A 21,809-nucleotide genomic window follows, 5' to 3' on the forward strand; every position below is an offset into this window, starting at 1 on the left:
GAAAGTCATTTGAAATCTGTTGATGACAGATTTGGGTCATCCATAACCTCAATATTTTGGTACCTTTGTTATCTGTTTGGAGAAGATTATTCTGAATTGGATTGGAATTGGAACCGTGGGATGCTGTTTGGGCCCGTAGAAGATTAAGGCTAAGTTGTATTTTTTTTGTTTTATGTGAACATCAACTTTATTATTTTTTTTGTATAAAATCTGAATTTTGATCAGAGAAGTTAGAGTTACTCAACTTCTAAAATCTGATATATTAATTGTTAATTTTTTTGTTGTCTTGACAATTCAAAGTATTTTTTTTATTATTTACATTTTTGTAAGGGTAATTGCATTTGGGGTTATAATTCTTTTTTTATCGTTTATTTTTGATATCCCCTTACTGTTCAAATTGGCCAATCTGAAAAGTTTTCGCGATAATGTTTTTTTGTTCATTTATTCTAAATAAAGTTAGGATCGTAATTGTGTAACTTACGATACAGGGGGGTGCTATATTTTCTTTTTTTGTATGCGATTACAGCAACATTTTGGTTAAGTTGTATAAACTTTATTCTTATAATTTGAGAACTTTGTTCCAATTGTCATTACATATTTTTTTATATACCCACGTATATTTACATGTGTATACATGAATGTTTTTCTACGATTACATATAATATAGATACTCTTTCTTCAGTTCCAAATGTGGTTGTTGGTTATTTGTTCTCATTCCTTTCTGTAACTCTAAGTTCGGACTTGATTAGGGTGTGGTCAAGTACGTTCGTAAAGGTTTTATATAAGTCCATGGCGCCCATTAACATCTTTGAATATTACTTTAACCTTTAACTGGTGACGTATGGGTCTCTGGGACCCGTGCCTGTTAATTTTGGTTGCTGAACAACATATACAAACACTTTCAGACCTAACTCTTCAATACCTTCCTAAAACATAGCAACTTACTCAGTCGGTAATGTTTTAATTGTTTACGGCGTGTATTGAGCCCACGACAGCGACTCTTGGGTCCCAGGGACCCGACGTCGTCGTAAACGTTATATTTAAGGTAGATGTTGACAAAAAATCCAAATAGGCTTCGTTTCAAAATTATCCAAGTAGGCTTAGAAAAAAAACGATTTACTGTGCATACAAACAAATTTATAACAGTTGATTTTAAGCGTCCTTACTGTAAGCATCATCTTTGTCTAAACTATTCAATTTCTGAATATAATCTGAAGATACTTTATGAAAAGTCATTGTTGTGGTATCCGGGTGCATTTAACTAATTGTAAATAGAAAATATTATCAAAGAACATAAATTAAAAAACAATGGCCTCAAAATGTTATCTCGAATCTACGAGACCGGATGATCCAAGATTTCCTGATTTTGAACGTCCTGAAGTGGATGAAAATGCAAGTGATATAGACGATTGTCCTAGTGATCACTACTCTAAAAGTTGCCATAACTCTGACTCTGAACAAGGTGACAGTGATATAGATGATACCTGCGCAGTACCTGTACGAAACGTACAATTACTAAACGATGAAAGTGAGAAAAGTAACCGAAAGGAGAGCCGCGTCAAATATTTTTATGGGAAAAATAGATTGAAGTGGGCCACACAAGAGAAAAAAAGAACAACAAGAGTGTCCGCCTCTAATAAAGTAACCATAAAACTACCACGCGTCAGAGGACCTGTAAAAAATGTTCAGGATTCTTCACGTATCTCCGATATTTGGAATTGTCTATTCTCACAAGAACTCTCCCAAGAAATAATTTCCAAAACAAACCAAAAGTTAGAAGCCCATCGCGAAACATTTCAAGGTACAACTCACATAGAAATCCGAAATGTGGATGAGATCGAATTTCAAGCGCTATTAGGGTTGCTCTTGTATAGTGGGGTCTTCAAGTCAGGACATGAAGATTTGAGTTCACTGTTTGCGACAGATGGTACTGGCCGTGATTTATTTCGCTGTACGATGTCACTGAAGCGGATATTGACGTTATTAGCATGTCTTCGATTCGATGATTCAAACACAAGACAGCAAAGAAGAAAAGATAATGCTGCAGCACCTATATTTTGGTGTTTCGAAAAACTAGTGTCAAACTTTCAAGATAACTATATATAGAATATAGAATATGTCTGTGTAGACGAAATGCTAGTAGGATTTAGGGGTCGCTGCAGTTTCAAAATGTACATCCCAAACAAACCGAATAAATATGGGATAAAAGTGATGATACTTACCGACGCCAGAAATAATTACTGCTATAATGCATACATATACAGTGGGAGAAATTCAGATGGTAGGGGATTGGATACAAACTTATTGACTCTAAATAAACCGACCCAAGCTGTTCTTCGACTTGCACATCCAATTTATGGCTCCAATAGAAATGTTACAGCCGACAATTGGTTTACATCGGTTGAACTTGTAAATGAACTTACAAAGAGAAAATTAACGTATGTGGGCACAATGCGAAAGAATAAAAGGGATATACCGATTGCATTTTTATCAAATAGAAGACGCACCGTGGGCTCAACGTTGTACGGGTTTCACGGAAATATGACTTTGGTTTCTCATGTACCTAAAAAATCCAAGGTTGTTATTGCACTTTCTTCTATGCATCAAACATCTGGCATTGATCAAGAAACAAGGAAGCCCGAAATAATAGCGTTATATAACATGACTAAAGGCGGAGTGGATAGTTTAGATAAAAAATGTGCGAATTATTCCGTCAATCGCAGAACTCGTAGATGGCCTATGGCAGTTTTTTACGCAATGATTAACATGTCTTCCGTTAACTCATATATTTTATACAACTGTTTACCAAATAGAAAACAAATCAGTCGGTTAGATTTTATCAAGCAATTGGCAAGAGAGCTGATACTACCCGAACTGAAACGTCGTACATATAATGATAGGTTACCATCCCAACTTCGGATAACGATCAATCGGATTTTAGGACCTGATGCTCCTGAAACACTACCTCTAGCAGCTGTAGAAAATACTGTAGAGCGTTCCAAACGCAAACGGTGCTACATGTGCCCAAAAAATATGGATAGAAAGACATCATATTACTGCAAGGACTGTAAACATCCCATTTGTCTACAATGTTCGGACATGCTCTGCAGAAATTGTGAAAATAGAACCTAGAGTGCCATTTTTAATTTTATTTTGTTATCATATATATGTTAAACAATATAGACATCATAGATGTGATCCTTATTTAGTTTATTTGTATTTCTTTCTCTAAGAATAAAATAATACCTTCTTTTGTAGGCTATTGCTGTTTATTTAATACCGCCCTTGTTAATAGTAATAAAATGAGCAGAATCCACTTTTCTAATTAAGTAAGGTATGAAGTGAAGCATAAAACGGCAAACTAAAAGAAAAATATACCAAAGGCTCTTAAAAAGACATGGGTCCCTAGGACCCAACGTCACCACGCACGTCCCTCCACATGCACGTCACCAGTTAAAGGTTAAATCCACGCCGTCTCCACTGTCTAAAGGCTGGCTGAGGTAAGTAAACCTTTACGTAACCTTGACATCGTCTGGTGTTTTGTTTGCCCTTTTGCTTGTTTAAAAAGAAGTGCCACACATTTTTGGCGCCCAACGTGGGGCCAGATTTCTTTGGAGGCCAGATCATTTTGGAGGCCCATATCGTTTTGGAGCCCTCGTCGTATTGTCTTGGAAGCCCTTAATTTTATCGGAGCCCTTATTTGTATCGAAGACACAAAGTGACTTCGATTTGTGTCTTAACTCCATTCCAATTACTTCGACTCTTCGGTTCCCTGTTTTCGATTTGACCAATCTCTTCTCTGGTTCAAGGAGAGATCAACTCATTTAGGATGGCTCTTAAGGTCACGGTTAATTACCTTTCTAAGGAAGAATTGAGTTACGAATTTGCTGTCCGAGGTTTGGATCCCTCTAGTGTTGATGAGATGCGTAGGTTGTTTGCTTCTTTACTACAGAAAGAGAAACTTAACCCTGATTTAGTCAACGATTACCCGGATAACCCTTACACAGAGGAGGAAGATTTGTTAGCGGTTGGGGACAAACTGGCCGAAATTACCACATTGTTAGATGATTTTCGATGTAAGAATGCTAAGAAGGTTGAAACTAAGATTTGGCATATTTTGGGGCGAATAAGGCGTATGAGTGAATTATGTGAGGATAAGTTTTTGAAGGATAAGTTAATGAAGGCCATTGCTTCCGTTTCTAGGCCAATTGAGTTGGAAGCCCTTGAAAGATCCCTGAACGTATCTTTGGGCGGGGGCGCTGCTTCATCTACCCCTGTGACAACTAGTCCTCCACCTTTGATGTCTTCTAAGGCTATTCCTGTACATAAATGGGACCTTAAATTTTCTGGAAGGACGGGTATATCGGTGGGAGCGTTTTTAGAACGAGTACATGAATTGTCCGCAGCTCGAGGTGTTTCTCTTCGAGAAGTTTTTGTGTCGGCTCTTGATTTATTTGAGGGTCCCGCCCTACTTTGGTTCCGTTCCGTCAGGGATGAGGTTAGTTCGTGGGGAGAATTAGAGGTGTTATTGAGGGGGGAATTTTTACCTTCCGACTACAACGAACAATTGTTGGATGAGATACGTCATAGAACCCAGGGTGAGCGAGAGCCTATTACAATCTACGTCGCCAATATGTTAGGTTTATTCGGTAGACTCACTTGTCCACTTTCCGAGGAGGCGAAGGTTAAACTTATCCGTAAGAACCTCTTACCTTATTTTCAAACCCAACTAGCTCTTCACACTATTGATACGGTTTCTGATTTGAAGGTCAAGTGTAAGCAGTTGGAGGAGTCTAGGCGCGCGGTAAAGGAATTTCAGCCACCTAAAATTCGTAATAAGACTTTGGAACCCGAATTAGCTTATTTAGGTTGCGTGAGCTACCCCCAAAGTTCAGATTTTTCTGCGGTTGAGTCAAGTCCTGTTAAGTGCTTCAATTGTGGAATTTTGGGTCAGATGGCTCGTGGTTGTCCTAGTCCCAAGAGACTGCATTGTTTTAAGTGTGGAAATGAGGGTTTTACTACAAAAAATTGTCCTAAATGTTCCCATGGTAATAGGAAGTCTTCGGGGAAATGCCAATCGTCGTCACTAGGTCGCCGGCTAATTGACATTGAAGACGAAAAACCGGCTGATAGGATTTCTTCTGTGTTGGAGTTCGTTTTGGATGGTTGTAAGAAGGATGAAAGAGCTTATCTGAAAATATCGATATTAGGTAGAGAGTTACTAGGTTTGTTAGACACTGGTGCCTCTAGAACTATATTAGGAGGTGTGGGATGGAAAGTCGTGTCCGATTTAGGATTTCATTGTCGTCGCGTTAGTTCTTCGGTCAGAATAGCTAATGGACAATTGGTTGAGAGTTTGGGTGTGGTTACGGTTCCGGTTACTTTGAGGGACAAAATTACCCTTATTGACATGTTGGTGATACCTACACTTCCCCAAACCCTTATTTTGGGTGTTGATTTTTTCAAGTCCGTTCGAGTAGTGCCTGACCTTAGAAATGACTCTTGGAATTTCGCGCGCGAGACTGTTTTCGAGATAGATTCTCTTGATGATGATTTGTCCCCTTCTAATAAGCAACTTTTAGAAACCATGGTTAACTCTTTTAAAGCTAAAATGGGTGACGGTTTAGGGTGTACTCACTTGGTGAGTCACGTAATTAGAACTTCTGCTGATCCCATTAAACAACGCTATTATCCCGTTTCTCCGGTTATGCAGCAGCACATTAATAAGGAACTTGATAACATGTTAGAGCAGGGTGTTGTCGAGCCCTCAATGAGTGCCTGGTCTTCCCCAATCCTGTTAGTGAAAAAGAAAGATAACACATATCTATTCTGTGTTGACTATCGTCGTCTGAATGCGGTGTCGGAACGTGATAGTTATCCGCTCCCGTATATTTCCGCAACTCTTGATAAACTCAGGAACGCAAAGTTTTTGTCTTCCCTGGACATTAAGTCTGCTTTTTGGCAACTCCCCATGGAGGATGCTTCTAAGGCTTTTACTGCTTTTACGGTGCCCGGTAGAGGGCTATATCAATTTACACGCATGCCTTTTGGCTTGCACAATTCTCCTGCCACTTGGCAAAGGCTTGTTGATAGGGTCTTGGGTCCTGAGTTGGAACCTAATGTGTTCGTTTATTTGGACGACGTTGTTATTGTTACCGATACCTTTGAAAAACATCTTGAGATTCTGTCGAGTGTGTTTGAGAGATTGCTCGCTGCTGGATTGAGGGTCAGTTGGGATAAATGTAGGTTGTGCAGATCTGAATTGCGTTACCTTGGCTACGTCGTTGATAAATACGGACTTCACGTAGACCCTGAAAAGGTTAACGCCATGCTTAAGATTCCTGTTCCTAGGTGTCAGAAAGATGTTAGACGTATGCTCGGTACCTTTTCATGGTACAGACGGTTTATTCCCGAATTCTCGACTTTGATTTCTCCGATTACGAACCTACTGAAAAAGAATAAGCCAGTTGAATGGACGGATGAATGTGAAAGATCTTTTAGAATCATTAAGGAAAAGCTTGTATCTGCTCCAATCTTGCGATGTCCTGATTATTCGCTGCCTTTTGAGTTGCACACGGATGCCTCTGGTGTTGGTTTGGGTGCCGTGTTGTTGCAACCTGGTGAGGATGGTGAACAAGTGGTGGTATACTTGAGTAGGTCATTAAGTCCGGCCGAACGTAACTACTCGGCCACAGAACGCGAGTGTTTGGCAGTGATTTGGGCTGCGGAAAAGCTGAAACCTTATCTTGAGGGAGTCCCGTTCACGGTGGTTACTGATCATTATTCTCTCCTTTGGCTTTTAAAGTTGAAAGTTCCTACTGGGCGTATCGCGAGATGGGCAATTAGATTGCAACAATTCGACTCTGTCGTTAAACATCGTAAAGGCTGTGAGAACGTTGTGCCTGACTTACTTTCGAGAAATTCTCTGATACTTCTGACGTGTGGTATAGAAGGCTGAAAGAAAGAGTTCTGAATTTTCCCGCTAAACACCCCTTATTTAGAGTAGAGAATGGCTGAGGTAAGTAAACCTTTACGTAACCTTGACATCGTCTGGTGTTTTGTTTGCCCTTTTGCTTGTTTAAAAAGAAGTGCCACAATATGTACGGCAAACGGGATTCAATTGATCTTAGAATGGGTATAAGGTATGATTCTAAATCCGATGGATGGAAGATCGGTTCAAAACCTGTTGAATTTACCGACACACACATATCACTTGACGGCGGTAAATTAAATATTTCAACCAGTCCGGGTTTATATGAGCTCATACAATTAAAGGGACCTAAAAATTTTACGGAGGAGGATCTTCGGAGGTATAAAGAAATCCTAACGTTTACGGGAGCCCATAAACAGAACTATACCGGACCTATAGCGAGTAATCGTTCTGAAAAATATATTAGAATGATTAAACCGCTATATAATAGCGCGGGTGAAACCGCGGGGTCAGTTCTAGAGGTCAATTCCAATCGGATTCAGTATAAATACTGGGATGATGTTAACGAATTAGTAGATCGATTGAGATTGTTGCGCGCATCGTATGCGAGTAGTATAAAAATTAGAGTTCTGGAGCGGAAGTTAATCCCCCAATCCCCCTGTGACGTCTACGCAAGCGCGCGCAGGAAGTGACGTCACAGCGCGGAAATTCAAAATTTAAAATGCACGTGGCGCCATCTGGTGGTGTGTAGTGAAACTAAAAGCATGTCATGTTGGTTGCCTGGCTCGTGGGGCACCACCTAGCGGTGGAACTCGCATGGTGAATAGACGACGCGCGCCCACCTAGCGGTGGCCTGATGGGCGATAGATGGCGCGCGTAAATTTAAAAAAATGCATGTGACGTTAAAGAATTAAGATACAATTATTTTGGTAGTATTAAAATACATGTAGCTTTAAAATTTATGGGCGTTCTAAATCAAAATCCCATAAGGTTTAACATCCAAAAGTACTTTTTATCCCCACCACTACCTCCTTCTGACCACGCACACTTTTTAAATTCATCTGATGAGCGATAGATGGCGCGCGTATAGCTATAGGCGTTCTGGACCAAAATCCCATAAGATTTAACATAGGGAGGTCCGAAATCACATTTTATTCCCACCACTCCTTCTGGCCACGCCCACATTTTAAATTCAACCAATCAGCGCAGCATTCTCCCGTCGATACATGTGAACGCAAAGCGTTAATTACATACAATTTAGACACCTCTAATTCAGATATGTTTTTCTTAAAAAAATTAATTTAGATATGTTCTTCAATAAATTTTATTAAGGTTTTTTTTACAAAATCGATAAAAAAATTTTATTAACATTTTTACTTTATAAGGTTTTTTTTACATTTATTTACTTTAGTAGTGTAGAAAGGCCGATTCTGGACAGGAAGTGATCCTGATCCTCCCTCGCGCATGCGCAGTGAAGCGGATATGACGTCAGCGCATGCGCAGTACGTGCATGTAATGTTGGTTGCCTACCTCGTGGGGCGCCACCTAGCGGTAGATAGCGGAACTAACCACCTAGCGATGGGTGGTGGAACTAACGCCATGTTAGTTGCCTACTTCATGGGACGCCACCTAGCGGTGGGTGGTGAAGCTAACGCCATGTTGGTTGCCTACTTCATGGGACGCCACCTAGCGGTGGATGGTGGAAGTAGCGTCATGAGCGGTGGATGGTGGAACTTAGCGGTTTAGAGTTCTGTAGGGCGCGGTAAGGGGGTTGGGTGATAGATGGCGCGCGTAAATTTAAAATCGTTATCGAACAACGTGGTGTCACCTAGCGGTGGAACGTAGATATGTTGAGTGATAAATGGCGCGAGTCTGGGCGTTCTAAATCAAAATCCCATAAGATTTAACATAGGGGAGTCCGAAATCACATTTTATCCCTACCACTACCTCCTTTTGAGGTTCTGACCACGCCCACATTTTAAAGTCGCAAGAACCCTCTTTTTGCCTGGAAGAAATGATTCTGATTGGAAAATTAGAAATAAGAACAAAATTTATTAACATTTCTATTTATTTACTTTCTACGTTTTTACAAAGTCGATAGAATGCGCTTACTTGCTAACGTTTTTTAGTCGATGAGAACATTTTAATTTATTTACTTTCTAACGTTTTTACAAAGTCGATGAGATGCGCTGGATTCCCTTTTCCAACATCTTTCACTCCTTTGAAAATTAAGCTCATACCTCCTAGCTCAGTAATTTCATCATCTGTAATCACCTCCGCGATACGTTTTGGTAAAAATACGGAGAAACCATCCTCCAAATCAACAACAACTGATGGCCATGTACATGATGTAATCCGCTTCGCAGACTTAATCGCATATAATTTATTCACCTCTAATTCAGATATGTTCTTCTTCGGGGAAAATTGACACTGTCCTAACCGACTTAACTGTGACATACTAATAGCTTTTGTGAGCGATGAGAGTAGTAGTAGAAAGCAGTTACTGAGTTCCATATACAAATTTTAACCGTTTATATACCATCGAGAAAAACCTTGAAAAATTTTAGAATGCGAGTTGCGCAGGACAACAACTTAAACGTTTATACGCAATTAAACAAATATAAAATTTAATAATAAGGTAAAATTAACAAATATAGTATTCACATTACGGTACACATGCCAGTAGTTATAATTGTAATAACAATCGTTAATATATTCAAAATCAGACAAATTAATATCACCATCAATAATTAATTTAGCTGATTCGTTATCGAGAAAGTATCCATTATCTTTTAGGAAATCTTTAAATTTTTGATGAATTTCAAAGTCATCATCACTACCAACATACAGAATATCACCCTTTCGATAAAATCTCCATGTATTATTGTCAAATTCACAAAACTGTACAAATTGCGAATCGATCATTTTATCACCATCGAGGTCTTGTATTTCTAGAAGTACCAAATCAAGCTGGGTAATTTCTTCTGGGAAATCTGTGTTTAAGCACTGCTTCAAATGGAGACGGAAGTCAGTCCAAGACATTATAACGGTGATGTGAACACTTTAATTTTTAATAGTCAACTGAGACAAATATGATTTAAATTTACAATTAAATAATAAACTGAGCCATAAAAACGCATTTTAGTACAAGGTTATTTGCATATTTTAAAGTTAATTACGTTAAAATGCATTTTTTAGTGTAAGATTAAGTTGCTTACGTAAGTTAGCGTGATCTCATCAACCGCATACCAACGTTATTTGCGTTTTAATATAAGTATTTATAATTGAGTAAATATGTATTAGATGCGTTAAGACTCTTTAGAGAATTACCAATATATTATGTATTTTATTTTCTTGAATCTACGTCGCACCTCGATTTATGTACGTACACTATGCAAATAGAAATTTAAAATGCATTTTTAGTGCAAGATTAAGTTGCTTGCGTAAGTTAGTGTGATCTCATCAACCATTACCAATATATTATGTATTTTATTTTCTCGAATTTACGGACAATATGCAAATAGAAATGCAAATGAAAATATAAAGTTTCAATGCATTTTTTAGTACAAGATTATGTGTACATCTTAAAGTTGCTTACGTAAATTAGCGTGATCTCATCAACCACATACCAACGTTATTTGCGTTTTAATATAAGTATTTATAATTGAGTAAATATGTATTAGATGCGTTAAGACTCTTTAGAGAATTACCAATATATTATGTATTTTATTTTCTTGAATCTACGTCGCACCTCGATTTATGTACTATCGGCCAAACCTTATTTACTACATGGCGTAAGGGACAGAAAACAAATCCCCCGCACGGTCGCTTTGCCGAGTACGGCCGAAGAATCGAAGACTGGAGGGGCGTACTCATTTTCTCTCGAACCTTTGCTCTAGCCTTGTCGTCTCTTCAACCCTGAAGTGCCGGGCGCCCGATGCCAGCTTAAAGTCGAGCGCGCCTTGGATTCGAACAAAAATACACAATTTCGTTTTTACAATTCAAATAACTGTACCAATGTTATGACGTAGTCGATTTTAAAAATTCATAAAATAGTCAAATATATTCATTAAAATAAAATAATTGAACTTTAATAAGTGAAAAAAATTGTTTCTTAATTTTAAATACGTTTCTGTACTGTATATCTTCGTAAAGTTAAAGAATTTAGTTAAAATTCGATGTAAAAATCGTCTCTTAATTTCCATTAGTAATATTTTTTTTCTAATCTCATTTAAAATGGCATTTTAACCGTTTAATATTATAGAAAGTCTCAATAATTTCAAGCCATTTACGACCATTAATGCGTTTACGCACCGTTTCTTCACATTTTTTTGCGTATTTTTGACATAAGGCTTTTGCGAATTTTTTTTTCTTGAGTTGATATATTTTTTTTGTATTAAGTCTTAAAATTTTACAATAATTTCTCACCGTCATCGTAAATGGGTAAACAATAAACTTTTTATTTTTTGTACACTTTAGTAATGTTAAAAAATTTATTACCTTATTCACATAAGGTAATATAAAATTTCTGTTGAAACTACCTGTAAACTGAATTTTATAGATTGTTATTTATGAGCATGATAATATTCCATATTATAATGAAAAACCATTTGATTTTGAGTATATAATTCATTTATTTACAAAGAAAATTTTATTAATAATAAAACATTTTATTATATATATATTTATTATTATTTATGTTATTTATTATTATAATAAATATTTAAAAAAAAAGTATTAAAAATAGTTTATTGTAATTATTATTGTAACGTTTCCTTTTGATTGAAAATTATTATCTGTCAAAATTTTACGGAATTCCTTAATTAAATCATTCATAATAAAATACAACAAAATATTTATTTTCATTTTCGTTTAGAGTTTGTCAGCTGTTACCATCCAATTCTGGGAAACATCCCCGTCTCTTTAAATGTCGCGCGGTAAGATTTTACAAAGGGTTTGCGATGGTCATAAAAAAATGAGATAACGCAATTACCTAGAATTTTAATTTTTTGATGGTATTTATTCTTTTAAGTTTCGTTTGGACATCACTTTGCTTTTGGCGATCGTGAGCGGTTGTTGATAGTGTTTTGCTATTTTTTGCTGAGCGTTTTCTTCTTTATATTTGATTTTGATAGTCTTACGACTGCGTTATTTTTATATTAAGATAGTATTAATTTATTGTTATTTTTCGTAGCGGTTTCTTGTTTTTTTTGCTTTTGATAGTGTTAAATTAGAGTATTAAGGTAGTGATAATTTAGCGTTAAGTATTCACGATGAAGGTGTTAGGTCAACCGGAAAGTAGTTTTGCGCAAAGACTGCGAATATGTGCTCTGGCCGAGTGGCCAGTGGTAAGTGAATTTGTCGGTAAGATTGAATAATTTTGAATATTATGATTATATAGTAAGCTTAATTCCGATTTTATCATCTACCAATTACAATTATTTTGACAATGTAAATACACAATAGTTTAACTTTTAATAAAATAATTTTGTGCTTTTGATCTGCCCATCAATTTTGTTTTTAGAAGGCAATAAAATCTGTGTGAATTTGCAGTAAAATTTGCCCGATTTTAAATGAAACTTGGGTGTATTTTAAGGAGCTCTATAATAATCATTTTGATTTGCCAAGAATAATGGAATACATTAATCAAAAGGGTTACTTGAATTATTTTTGAAAACATGAAATTCTTTGTGGTTCTATTTTTCGCTTTGTTGGTAGAGATGGACAGTAAACAAATGGATAAGGCGAGGCGCTTTGAATGGCGAGAGGGGTTTAAAGAGCACACGAGTAGTGCCAAGAAAAACAACTGCCGATGAAGATGAGCGAATTGTCAATTATGCTCGTATGCACCCAACTTGCCCATCAAGAGCTATCCGGCAGGAATTAATAGTCGACTGCTCCCTTCAAACCATTCGAAACCGTTTAAACGAGAATGGTATTTTAAAGTAATACATAGAAAATAGCAGAAAGACTAAACAATTTTAATAATTTTAAAGGTTTGCGGGCTAGAATACCGGCAGAAAAAATTCAGCTGTCACCCCAGAATGCCCAGCACAGATTGAGATTTTGTGAAGAAAATATAAACCGGGATTGGCGAGGTGTCATATTTTCGGATGAAAAGACGTTTTTGTCATCCCAAAATTCGAAACAGCGAGTTTGGCGTCGTAGTGGGACGAGATATGACGCCGAAAATGTCGTTACGATGGCAACCAGTGGACGAGTCTCACTTGGTAAGCTCTAGAACCTTGTAACTACTCTATGATGATGTTATCTGACGAATTACTACAATTACCACAATAACTGTTTATCAGGTGTATGGGGTTGGATCAGAGATGCCGGGCCTGGAGCGTTGTTTAAAGTTTCGCCCCCAACATTTACTGCTCGGCATTATGTTGGGGTTTTGGAAGAAATTTTTATTCCAAGTGTGAGGGCAGTATATCCTGAGGATGAGGTGGAGGTTCTAACATTTGTACAAGACAACAGCCCCATCCATACCGCTCGGTTAGTCGAGGAGTGGTTTCAAGACAATAATAACGTAGAACGATTAAAATGGCCTCCACGCTCGCCCGATTTAAATCCCATTGAAGAGGTGTGGGGTTATATGGTACGCGGGTGGGAATTTGACGAACGATTTCGGGACCGAGCTATTTTAGAAGAATACGTTATGCGGAAATGGGATAGTCTTCGTGGCGGGGATTTATGTCAGCGATTGGTCGGCTCAATGACATCCCGATTAGAAGAATGTCAAAATAATAACGGGTTATACACCCATTATTAAATTTTGACATAACAAATTTTATTCATTATTAAGTAGGTATAATTTTTATTATTAAAGTGTTCTTAATATTTGATGAAATCTTTTTAATTTTTTCAATGCTGACCGACAAAACCAAGTGAGAAGAAACAATAAGCGCATACCTGGCTGTGGTCCTCAAGACGAAAAAGATAAAACTCTTCATCCCGCGGGATGAAGAGTCCCTTCCAAAGCCGGTAAGTTGAGACAACCTTAATAAAATTAATATTAACCATCAATATTTTTTTTCTTGCAATTGAATCCTGGATATAACGACTTCCGCAGAAATCCGGGTGGTCCGGGAGAAGAGAGGGGGGGTTTTTAGTGGATAGCAGGTGCTAATTAATTGTAGTCCCACACTCCCGGCCGAAATACGATTTTTCCGACCCACGAACTATAGGCGCCATCAGTAGGCCGGGGTGCGTAAGGCATTTTCCCCTCCTCTGCGCAAAAAAAAAAAAAAAAAAATATATATATATATAATAAAATGTTTTATTATTAATAAAATTTTCTTTGTAAATAAATGAATTATATACTCAAAATCAAATGGTTTTTCATTATAATATGGAATATTATCATGCTCATAAATAACAATCTATAAAATTCAGTTTACAGGTAGTTTCAACAGAAATTTTATATTACCTTATGTGAATAAGGTAATAAATTTTTTAACATTACTAAAGTGTACAAAAAATAAAAAGTTTATTGTTTACCCATTTACGATGAAGGTGAGAAATTATTGTAAAATTTTAAGACTTATTACAAAAAAAATATATCAACTCAAGAAAAAAAAATTCGCAAAAGCCTTATGTCAAAAATACGCAAAAAAATGTGAAGAAACGGTGCGTAAACGCATTAATGGTCGTAAATGGCTTGAAATTATTGAGACTTTCTATAATATTAAACGGTTAAAATGCCATTTTAAATGAGATTAGAAAAAAAATATTACTAATGGAAATTAAGAGACGATTTTTACATCGAATTTTAACTAAATTCTTTAACTTTACGAAGATATACAGTACAGAAACGTATTTAAAATTAAGAAACAATTTTTTTCACTTATTAAAGTTCAATTATTTTATTTTAATGAATATATTTGACTATTTTATGAATTTTTAAAATCGACTACGTCATAACATTGGTACAGTTATTTGAATTGTAAAAACGAAATTGTGTATTTTTGTTCGAATCCAAGGCGCGCTCGACTTTAAGCTGGCATAGGGCGCCCGGCACTTCAGGGTTGAAGAGACGACAAGGCTAGAGCAAAGGTTCGAGAGAAAATGAGTACGCTGATCCTCCGGGAACTGGCCCCCAATAAAGGACATTACCCCCCTCACGGAGGATGATATCCTCTAATTCCTCCACCGACGTTATGAATACGGAGGGCTGTAAATTGAAAGGACTATGTATTATTATTACAATTCGGAAGGAATAATGATCAATAAAATATCACTTACATTTTCACATACGAAAGAACAAATTGTAAAAATTATCCCAATCACATGATACGGTATCATCGATAGCTGTATTGACGGCATTTTAGAAAACAATGTAGCGCCGCTATGCAGCTTAAAAGCGCGTATATCCTCTTTATATATACTATGGGACATCGTTTATGTAAATAGGTTTTTAATTAATGTCGATTGAAAGAAGCGTAGAAGTTTAAGCGTAGAAAAAAAAAACATATATATTAAGCAATAAAATATATATTTAATAATAATAATAATAAAATATAAAATTAATTATCTAACTATATTTAATACTAAAATAAGATCATAAAATTAAACTTACTAAAATAAGATCATAAAATTAAACTAAACTTAATAAATAAAAAATTTGATGACTGAAAAAATTAAAATGTGAAATTATAAAAGTATATAAAAATCAATAACTTACCCAGACGCTTCTCAAAACAATTACGCATTTGGGGGCAGCTTCACTGAAAAAGTAAAAATGTAAAATCCACTTTTTCAAAGTAAATAAAAAATCAATAACTTACAGCAGACGTAGAGCTTGTCGTCGTAGTGGGGGTCTCTCGATATTCGCAGCGACCCCTCATAAAAGGGGCCGCAAAAAATGATTTCCCACCCCCATATTTGCATTAGTGTCATTTGAGTGTCTGTCACTTCATGTATTATACACTGAAAATAATATAAAAATAAAATTTAAAATTAAACGAGTATGGAATTAATACTTACATTTTGCCATACGGCATTGCACATATCTTGAACGAGTTGTGGTAAAGGCATTTTGTTAAGAAGAAGAAGAACTAGTTGAACTATGCGGCTTAAAGGCGCATTTATCCTCTTTATATACTATGGAATACTGTTTATGCAAAGAGGTTAACCCTTCCGCGTGGAGTGTCGTACACGTGTACGTCATGCATAAAATTATTTCTACTGCGGAAGATCACATTAGAGTAGATAGCATAGAGTAGATCACACTCACACATCTCACGTAGATCGCACTCACGCATCTCACATAGTAATTGAATTTTTTAACTTCCACGCGGAAGGGTTAAAAGAAGCGTAGAAGTTTTCCTAATGATAATGTATAGAATACGGTTTATGTGAACAGGTTTCCATTATGTAATATCGATTGAAAGCGTAGAAGTTTTATTTACAAAATAACATAAAAATTAAACAATATTATCTTTAGAAATCCAACTGTTATGTGATGAATCGAATCCTAACCACTTAACGTACACTTTATTCTTTTTCCTTTTCAACACTTTTTCAACAAGATATACATCAGGTTGTTTTGATTTTTGAAGTTCAAATTCATAAAAAGCTCCTTTAATAGGCTGACCATCCATATCCTCTAATAAATAAGAAATTGGATTCGTAATTTGTCTTTTAACTATTTTAAATAATTCGGTGGTCCAGTTGGGTAAATATCCTTTATCGAAAACGTGTTTATGCTTGCTAATGCGAACTACATCTCCAATTTTAAAGTTTCCCTTACCAGCAATTTTAATATGATTGTACACCGTATTGAGAAGTTTATTTTCTATAGATTTCGAATTTATTTGAAATGGCTTCATTTTCGTTGTTGAATGCTTTGAATTGTTATATTGAGTTGTAATAGTATCCAATAAATGTAGCCATTTATGATTTCCGTAAAGACTAAACATTTTATATAACTTTTGTTTTATGGTTCTAATTACACGTTCAGCTATTGAAGCCTTCATTACACTATAGGTTGAATAATGATTAATTTTAAATTCCATCATCAACTTTTTAAAGTGAGTATTGTAAAATTCTTTTCCTTGATCTGTTTGTAGATTTTTAGGTAGACGACCTTCAGAGAGAATTGAACGTAACGCGTGTGTTACATCCGTTGAAGATTTATTTTTTAACGGTCGCATCCAGAGATACTTCGAAAAACAATCGATAACCACTAATATGTACTTATGTCCGGCATTGAATTTACCAAATTCAATCATTTCAATAAGATCAGCTTGCCATAAATCATCAATCCCCTTCAATATAGTTCTTCGTCTGGAAAATAAACGTCTAGCAGGCCGATGAAGTTCTTCAACTATAGTTTGTTTTGCTTTCGATACCTGCATTCTTACGCTTATGGATTAGGTACAACTTTTTTCTCTAATGCGTCTAGTCGGGAATTTATACTGTTTTCTGTATCAAGCATACGATTTGCAACATCCTGTATTCCATTCTGTAGATTGGTTGTGAGTATATCAATTGTATTTAAATTAGAAATGAATGAACTTTTTAGAGCTGAAGTTTGCTGTTCGTTTAATAGGATTCCCGCGTTAATTTTTGTAATGTCTTCTTTTAAGTTTTTGCTCGATTCTATTGTAAGATCCTTGTAGAGACGATATATCCGATTGATTTAATTTAACTTTCGCTATTATGACGGCAATTTCGTTTAAGATTGTAGCTTTCAATTTTTCACAAATTTCATCTACGTAAATTTTTATCGCACAATCGTTTTCATCCGTCGGTTGTTGAACGTTAGTTAGTTTACGTCCCTGGATATCATAATCACCATCTATGGTTAAAGGTAAACCAATACTGCGTTGAAATGTAGTTATATTCTCATCACTCAAGAATCTATTCCGTGAAGAACGAAATGTACGACCAAACTTATCAATGCTCACACTACTCACGCTTGACCCACTGTTCATTGGTATACATAAATTATTATTTTTTTATTATGATATAACACCGCTCTCTTTCAGTTCTTCTATAATAGATGTAATTTCATTGATATGGGAATTGTTTCCTGCCGCATGTGGCGCGTACAATAATCTTAATCGATCTACCAACTCATTAACATCATCCCAGTATTTATACTCAACGATTTTCGAGTTCACTTCAAGATGTCTTCCGGATATTAATCTACCTCCTGATTTATTAGATGTAAATAAAGGTTTAATAATTTTAGTATACTTGTACGATTTATTTCCAACAATTTGACCCGTAAAATTTCGCTTATGCGCACCCGTATACTCTAGAATCGATTTGTAACGTTGTAGATCTTCTTCAGTATAATTTGTAGGTCGTTTTAACTGTATAAGTTCATATAACCCCGGAGTGTTTTGAATACGTTTTTCACCTCCAAGGATAATATGGGAAGGTTTAAATTGAACAGTCTTCGATCCAATCATCCAATTGTTTTCATCAGCATCATAACGTATACCCATTCTCTCATCAATTTCTTCTCTTTTACCAAACGTATAATATAAATCCCGAATTTGTAACGGTAGATTTTCTATAGGTAAATCCTCCACTTTCAATTTTTGTTTTACATCCGGCGTTTTATATTCATCATCGCTTTCAGGAAATGTTAATTTTTTCCTAAATCCTGGAGTTTTAAAATCAGTTTCATCAAATTTTTTTTTACGTCTACAGCAGTATCATCAGAATGTGGATAGTGGTGATGATAATGTACAGAAGAAGATTTCGCGTCACTTAATTTATTAGTTATATCTTTCAATGAGTCGCTTAAAGGCTGATGGAGTTTAGCGATAAGACGATCATCGCTTTCTCGACCGAGTTTAAGCGCTAAATATTTTTTCTTAATAGTATTTGTTATGTTAATTATAGCTTTATCTCTTTCACGAATGGAACGCTTAGTCATTTCATCACCATGTGACATGCTTACTTTCGTAAATACTAGATAACAATGTAATAATTTAGTCTGGGTAAATATATTTATCCATTCCTATACGATACCTTCCATCTTTTAATTCAAAATCTTTCATAATAATCATAGGGTTATATTTATCATCATTCCAACACCGTTTACAAGCTTCCTTCAAAACATTAAACTTCATATCGGTGTTAACGTGTTCATCATACACATGTTTTAAATTAATCTCATCCTGTTTGAATAGAATTAGGACGTTTGCGTTGTCTCGAATTAGGTGTTTAGGTATTCGTGTATAGGTTTGCGTAAGATAGAACGAATCAATATTTTTATGTCGCCCCATACAGAAAAATGATCGAATCTTATCCTGCTTATCACATGCTACATCATCAAATATGAAAATTGAGTTTTGTTTAGCTTCAGATGGATCTATAACTGTATCATTATCCGTAAATCGATAAAATCCTATTTCCGGTAATTGTTTCATAATCATCTCTAAAAATTTATATTTCGGTTGATGTAAGGATTTTGAGTATAGATAAATATTTTCAAAAGTTAAACCGTTTTTATCGAAAATGAGATTTAACATCAAATTGGTTTTCCCACATCCGCTCGGACCGCACACTATTGCTCGTATACTGTTCGGTATGAGGTCACCATGTCTACGTGTTGTTATCATCTTCGTCATTATCAGCCGATCGAGATCGGTTAATGACATTGTGACAGATGGATGCTGCACTACACGCATTGTGGTATTAAAATGAGTTTTAATCTTCATGTACAGATACTATATAATAGATGTGAAAACATAAATTATACTTAGTTGAGTATGTTGTTCATTCGAGATAGTACATCTACGACAGTGGAAGGAAACGGAATACTTAATACACTTATCAATAAACTACCCGTTGAGTTACACGTTCCAGGTTATCAATTTTCTTAAAACACCAGATAACTTAGTTAAAAATATTAAGAGGCTATATGAAAAACACTCCGTTATGATAGACGGGAATATAGCGAATCGCAAGCCACTCTACTGGTGGAATGAGAACATAGCCAGGAAAAGAAAATAATGTAATAAAATAAGAAGAAAACTAACACGGTGCAGGGGCGACAACCGTGGAAACTTGGAAGAGATCGAAAATCTGAAATCAAAACATAAAATAGCTAGAAAGGAACTAAGAAAGCTAATAGGGAAAAGCAAAAAAGATAAATGGATAGAGTTATGTGCGGAGCTGGAAAGCGACATTTGGGGAAAAGCTTACCAAATAATAACCAAGAAGCTAAAGCTGAAACCTAGAACTAATATAGACCCGGAAAAAGTGGAAGAACAAATTAAAAAATTGTTTCCGGAACATGAAAGATTCGAATGGGAGACCAATGATAGATCTATAGAAATACAGCCTTTTACGGAAGAGGAGTTGTTAGCCGTTGTGTCAAAAATAAAGAAAAAGAAAGCCCCGGGACCGGATGGTATACCGGCCGAACTATTAAAAGTGCTAATACCTAAATATACAAAAGAAGTCCTAGAAACCTACAACGGTTGCATATCCACAGGAATCTTTCCAAAAATATGGAAAAAAGCAAAACTGGTTTTAATAGAAAAGCCAAAAAAATCGGGGTTGACCGCTACATACAGACCAATCTGTCTTATAGACACAACAGGGAAGATACTGGAAGGCTTATTGAGGGAAAGGTTGCAGGCGGAAGCCGATAATAAAGGACTATTGCACGAAAATCAATATGGTTATAGGAAAGGGAGGTCAACAGTACAAGCCATCGCAAGAGTGCAGAAAATAGTTGATGACATAAAACAAAAAGCGTTGAATAACAGAGAAGTCTGTGCGTTGGTCCTCCTAGATATAAAGAACGCTTTTAACTCCGTACCATGGAGGGAAATAATAACTGCGATGGAGATAGGAAATGTCAGTCCATACTTGATCGAAATGGTGAAAGCGTATCTCTCTGATAGAAACATAATTTCCTCTGATGGAAAGATCTACAGAGTTTCTTGCGGTGTACCACAGGGATCTTTATTGGGTCCACTGCTGTGGAATTTGTACTACGACCGGATTTTAAGAATGGAACTAGAATCTGGAGTGAATCTCATAGCGTACGCGGACGACCTCGCTCTTGTTGTAAAGGGTGCAGATGCGAGACAGCTGGAAGATAAGGCTACTTACGCTGTTCAACGAGTGGTTACAAAATTGAAGGCGATGGGATTGAACATCGCTTCCCAAAAAACGGAATTAGTGCTACTGCAGGGGCGACGAAAGCTAACAACTCTTAACCTGTTAGTTGACGGAACTGAGATTCACAGTTTAGATAAAGTTAAATATTTGGGAGTATATCTTAATAAGGATATGACTATGACAAAACATGTAATCCAGATAACAACCAAGGCAATCTACATGTGCAACCTTATACTAAGGCTGATGCCGAGAATGGGGGGTCCGAGGTCGAGAAAAAGAAAGTTACTTTCTACAGCAGTGACCTCGGCAATTTTGTACGCTGCACCAACGTGGCAAAGATGCCTGAAATACAAGCGTTTCCAGAACATGCTAACCATGGTAAACAGAAGACTAGCGATAGGCATTACGGCGGCATATCGTAGGGTTCGAGCAGAAAGTATTGAGGTCATAGCGGGTCTACCTCCCATAGACCTTGTGGTACAAGAAAGGTCAGAACTATATAAAGGGGGAAAGGAATTAAAGACGCAATGTAAAGAAAGGACTATGCCTGCTTGGCAGTTAAGATGGACAAACCAGGACAGCTGGACAAGGACATTAATACCGAAAATAGAACCATGGACCACGAGAAGCTGGGGCGAGGTGGATTACTATCTCACTCAAGCGCTCACAGGACATGGGGTGTTTAAAAAATACCTATGTAAAATCAAGAAGTCGGAGTCCGAAGATTGTTGGTTCTGCGAAAATGTCGACACAGCTGAGCACACTGTTTTTGTGCGAT

General features: G+C 36.3%; 1 protein-coding gene across 1 annotated transcript; it reads left to right on the forward strand.

Moving 5' to 3' along the window:
* The first annotated feature begins 2,451 nt into the window (after nt 1-2,451).
* On the forward strand, nt 2,452-3,132 carry LOC139432012 (piggyBac transposable element-derived protein 4-like). Its single transcript, XM_071200341.1, has one exon. It carries the CDS (start codon nt 2,452-2,454, stop codon nt 3,130-3,132), a length of 681 nt encoding a protein of 226 aa, XP_071056442.1.
* The last annotated feature ends 18,677 nt before the right edge of the window (nt 3,133-21,809 follow it).

This window comes from Onthophagus taurus, chromosome 11 (assembly GCF_036711975.1).
Source record: "Onthophagus taurus isolate NC chromosome 11, IU_Otau_3.0, whole genome shotgun sequence".
Lineage (NCBI taxonomy): Eukaryota > Metazoa > Arthropoda > Insecta > Coleoptera > Scarabaeidae > Onthophagus > Onthophagus taurus.

Bases quoted from the DNA above. Each gene is read 5' to 3' on its own strand.
- LOC139432012 (XM_071200341.1), top strand. From the start codon at position 2,452: ATGCGAAAGAATAAAAGGGATATACCGATTGCATTTTTATCAAATAGA.